Raw genomic sequence first — 4,702 nt, 5'->3', positions numbered from 1 at the left:
CCACCCTCACCCCATCTCTGATACACACACTGCAGGAAACCCCTCTCTCTTTCTCACACACTAGCACACACACAGACTGTGCAGGAAACACCTCTCTCGCTCTGTCTCACACACACACAGAATGCGGGAATCTCTCTCTCTCACACAAGGGATTCTGCAGATGCTGGAAATTCAAGCAACACACATCAAAGCTGCTGGTGAACGCAGCAGGCCAGACAGCATCTCTAGGAAGAGGTACAGTCGACTTTTCAGCCGAGACCCTTTGTCAGGACTAACTGAAAGAAGAGCTAGTAAGAGATTTGAAAGTGGAAGGGGGAGGGGGAGATCCAAAATGATAGGAGAAGACAGGAGGGGGAGGGATGGAGCCAAGAGCTGGACAGGTGATTGGCAAAGGGGATATGAGAGGATCATGGGACAGGAGGTCCAGGGAGAAAGACAAGGGGAGGGGGAAGCAAGGGGTATAGTGAGAGGGACAGAGGGAGAAAAAGGAGAGTGAGAGAAAGAATGTGTGTGTATATAAATAAATAACAGATGGGGTACGAGGGGGAGGTGGGGCATTAGCGGAAGTTAGAGAAGTCAATGTTCATGCCATCAGGTTGGAGGCTACCCAGACGGAATATAAGGTGTTGTTCCTCCAACCTGAGTGTGGCTTCATCTTGACAGTAGAGGAGGCCGTGGATAGACATGTCAGAATGGGAATGGGATGTGGAATTAAAATGTGTGGCCACTGGGAGATCCTGCTTTCTCTGGCGGACAGAGCGTATGTGTTCAGCAGAGCGGTCTCCCAGTCTGCGTCGGGTCTTGCTAATATATAGAAGGCCACAGCGAGAGCACCTAATGCAGCATATCACCCCAGCCGACTCACAGGTGAAGTGTCGCCTCACCTGGAGGGTCTGTCTGGGGCCCTGAATGGTGGTAAGGTGTGTGTGTCTCTCTCTCTCACATACACAGTACAGGAATCCCCCTCTCTAATACACACAATCACGTGCGCACAGAAACTCTCTCTCTCACACACACACATAATGCAGAAAACTCTCTCTCCCACCCTCACCCCGTCTCTCATACACACACTGCAGGAAATGCCTATTTCTCACACACGAGCGCGCGCACGGACACACACACACACACAACACAAGAATCCCTCTTACACACATACAGAGTGCAGGAATCCTCTCTCTCACACACACACACACACACGAATCTCTCCCCCTCTCTCTCACATACAAATACGCGCATAGAGTGCGGGTGCCTCACACGCGCGCGCGCTCACAGTGCGGGATTCTCACTCGCACACACAGTCTCCTGGACAACTTTAACCCACTGAAATCCCCCTCCTGCTCAAGCGGGTCTACGGCAGAGGCCATCAGCCTGGCCCTACACTCATCCCTGGAGTACGTGGGCAGTTAAGAGACCTCTGCTCTGTGTGATTAGTGTTTATGAACCACAGCTCTACTTTCTGTATTATGCCAAGCAAACACATGGCCAGAGTCCCGACTCTGAGCAACAACACTTCGCTCTGTAGCTGGATCCTCGACATTCTGACCAACAGGTTGTCGTCAGTAAGGACAGGCAGTAACAGCTCCACCCACGAGCACTCTACACACTGGGGACACAAGGCTGCATCCTCCCTGTACACCCGTAATTGTGTGGCCAGATTCCGCTCTAAACTTCCGTCAACGAGTTTGCAGATGACACCATCGCCATGGGCTGTACTTCAAATAACGATGAGGTAGAGAACAGGAAGGAAATAGAGTGCGGAATGACCTGTTGCCATGGCAACAACCTTGCCCTCCATATCAGCAAAAGAGTTGGTTAATTGACTTCTTAAAGGGAGGGGATGGCGGAGCACATGCTTTTGTCTACATCAAGGGTGCTGAGGTCAAGAGGGTTGAGAGCTTGAGTTAAACATCACCATCTGTCCTGGTTCAGCTACGTTCGCACCACAGCCGAGGAAGCTCACCAGCCCCTCACGGCCTCAGCAGGCTGACACTTTCCTGCCGACCCTCAACACAAGTTTCCCATGCACCGGAGAAAGCATCCAATCTGGGTGCATCACAGCTTAGTGTAACACCTGCTCTGTCTGTGACCACAGGAGCCGTGGAGGGAGCGAGACAGGCAAAATGAGGGAGGCAAACAACAGGAATTCTGCAGATGCTGGAAATTCAAGCAACACACATCAAAGTTGCTGGTGAACGCAGCAGGCCAAGCAGCATCTATAGGAAGAGGCGCAGTCGACGTTTCAGGCCGAGACCCTTTGTCAGGGTCTCCGCCGGTCAGGCGGCCTCTGTGGAGAGGAATGAACAGTCGACGTTTCCGGCCGAGACCCTTCAGCAGGACTGGATGGGAAGGGGGAAGAAGCCAGAATAAGAAGGTGGGGAAGGGGATAAAGCAGAAGCTGAAGGGGATAGGTGAAGTCAGGTGGGGGGGAAGGTCAGTGGTGGGTGAGAGGCTGGGAGGTGATCAGTGCAAAAGGTTAAGGGCTGAATAAAGAGGAACCTCAAAGGTGGAAGAGTGGATCATGGAAGAAAGGGAGGATGCAGAGGAATCAGAGTGAGGTGATAGGTAGGTGAGGAGAAGGGGTAAGGGGGTGCTAGAATGGGAAATGGAAAAAAGAGAGTGAAGAGGGAGAGATAGTTCCAGAAGGTGCAGAAATCAATGTTCATGCTATCAAGTTGGAGGCTACTCCATTGGTCCTCCAACCTGCGAGTGGCCTCATTGTGGCAGTAGAAGATGCCATGGACCGACATGTCGGAATGGGAACGGGCGTAGAATTAAAATAGCTGGCCATCAGGAAATCCCCCTTTTCTGGCGGACGGAGTGAAGGTGCTCAACGAAGCAGTCCACTCATCTTTGTTGGGTCTCACCAACGCAGAGCAGACAGCACCGGAGCACTGGATAACCCCGACAGGTGAAGTGGAAGGACTGCTTGCAGAAAGTGTCGGGGAGTGTTCCCAGTGAAGGCATGTAACTGGGCTGTTCCACACAGCCATCAAAAAGGCAGGCATAGCCGGGGCCCATGGCTACCCTTTGGATTTGGGGAGCCAAAAGAGAAGTTGTTGAAGGTGTAGACCAGTTCCATCAGCTGGAGACAGAGGAGAACTGGTAAGGTGTGTTATCTAGAAAGAAGCAGAGAAGTTACAGGCCTTCCCCATAGTGGATGGAAGTGTGTAAGGTGATCAGGGCCAGGGAACGTAGTGGTCAAAGTGATTGAGGGCATGTGATTATAGGTGAAAAGGGACTGAACCAAGGAGGATAAAATGGAGTTAAGGAATGCGGAGACAAAGTTTTCACGTGTGATAATAGTAAACCAATTCCACACTAACGCTCACAAACGAGCATACACACTCATGTTCAAGTGTCCGCTAACATTCACAAAATGTACATATACACAGTCACATGTCCAGACACGCACACATGTTCTCTCACAAGGGTGCACGTGTTCACAGCTGCCTGAACGTACTCGTGATAACAAATGCTCACACACTACTGGTCACCAGCAAATACACAGACAAGTTCACAAATGCACTCACATGCACATTCACAAATGTGTGCATTGACACACTTTTGAAATGCACAGACACACAATCACAAGCATAATACACACATATTCACAAATGCACAAGCACCTTCACTCACAAGTGCATGTACACACGTTCACAAAAGCACACACGTGTGTTTACAAATGCACACATGCAGTCAAACATGAAGAGTCAAAATGAACAGGTGTTCACAAACAAACACACACATACAGGACAAAACACGCTAACACTATCACACACAAGTACACATATGCCGCCATCCAAGCCCGCACGCAAACAGTGCAGGCACACAGAGTACTCAGTCAGATACAAAGGGTCACTCACAATACACTCAAACACTATCACAAACACCAACACACGCAGAGTACACACGCGTTCACACACAAACAGTGCAGACACGGACACAAATGGACCCAGACCCCTTTTGATGTCGGTTCCACTCCCACTTTCCCTCCCCGGACACAGTGTGGAGCCGGGGCCCGGCCGCCCGCTCACTCCCTTCCTCCCTCCCCCCGCTCGGGACACGGTCCGGGCTGATCCTGCTGCGGGCCAACACTTTACCTGCCGCAGTTCCCGGGTGCGGTCCCGCATCCTGTCGGTCAGTCGGTTGGAGATCTCGGGGAGGGTAGCGGGCTGTGCGTGTCCGGTACCAGAACGTCCGCCTCCAGCTGAGGCCACAACTTTTTTTTCGGCGGAGTTCGCTTCAGAGCTGGAGCAGCAGGAAGCAGAAGACTGCGCATGGGTTCCAAAGTGAAAGTACACAGCGTTAACCCTTGGCGCGACTCAGGCCCGGGCTACGGAACGGGTTCCCACGATTCGGTACAAGTGCCCGGGATACATCCCAGGACACGGCACAAACCCCTATACACGGCGGGGATGCGGAATAGATCCCCGGAACAGACCCCGGCAACACGAGGCAAATCCCCGGTATAAATCCACAAGACACGGGATAGACCCAGGATAAATCATCGGGTCACGGAACTAATCAGTTTCGAACGCAGCGTTAAGGAGTTGGAGCCGGAACTGGATGAACTCCGGATCATTCGGCCGGCTGAAGGGGTGGTAGATAGGACATACAGAGAGGTAGTTACACCCAAGGTGCAGGACACAGGAAACTGGGCGACAGTCTGGAAGGGGAAAGTGCAGAGTACCCCTGTGGCCAT

General features: G+C 52.0%; 1 protein-coding gene across 1 annotated transcript in view; it reads right to left on the bottom strand.

The window, feature by feature from the left end:
- Nucleotides 1–4,313, bottom strand: part of LOC134353883 (syntaxin-4-like) — an 88,062-nt gene extending 83,749 nt beyond the window's left edge. The window contains exon 1 of the mRNA XM_063062390.1: nucleotides 4,101–4,313. Coding sequence (XP_062918460.1) covers nucleotides 4,101–4,130 — 30 coding nt within the window. The 5' untranslated portion in view covers nucleotides 4,131–4,313. The remainder of the gene's footprint in view (nucleotides 1–4,100) is intronic.
- Between the last annotated feature and the right edge of the window lie 389 nt (nucleotides 4,314–4,702).

Source organism: Mobula hypostoma, chromosome 11 (assembly GCF_963921235.1).
Source record: "Mobula hypostoma chromosome 11, sMobHyp1.1, whole genome shotgun sequence".
NCBI classification, from domain to species: domain Eukaryota; kingdom Metazoa; phylum Chordata; class Chondrichthyes; order Myliobatiformes; family Myliobatidae; genus Mobula; species Mobula hypostoma.
This window is presented reverse-complemented; position numbering and strand designations above follow the sequence as displayed.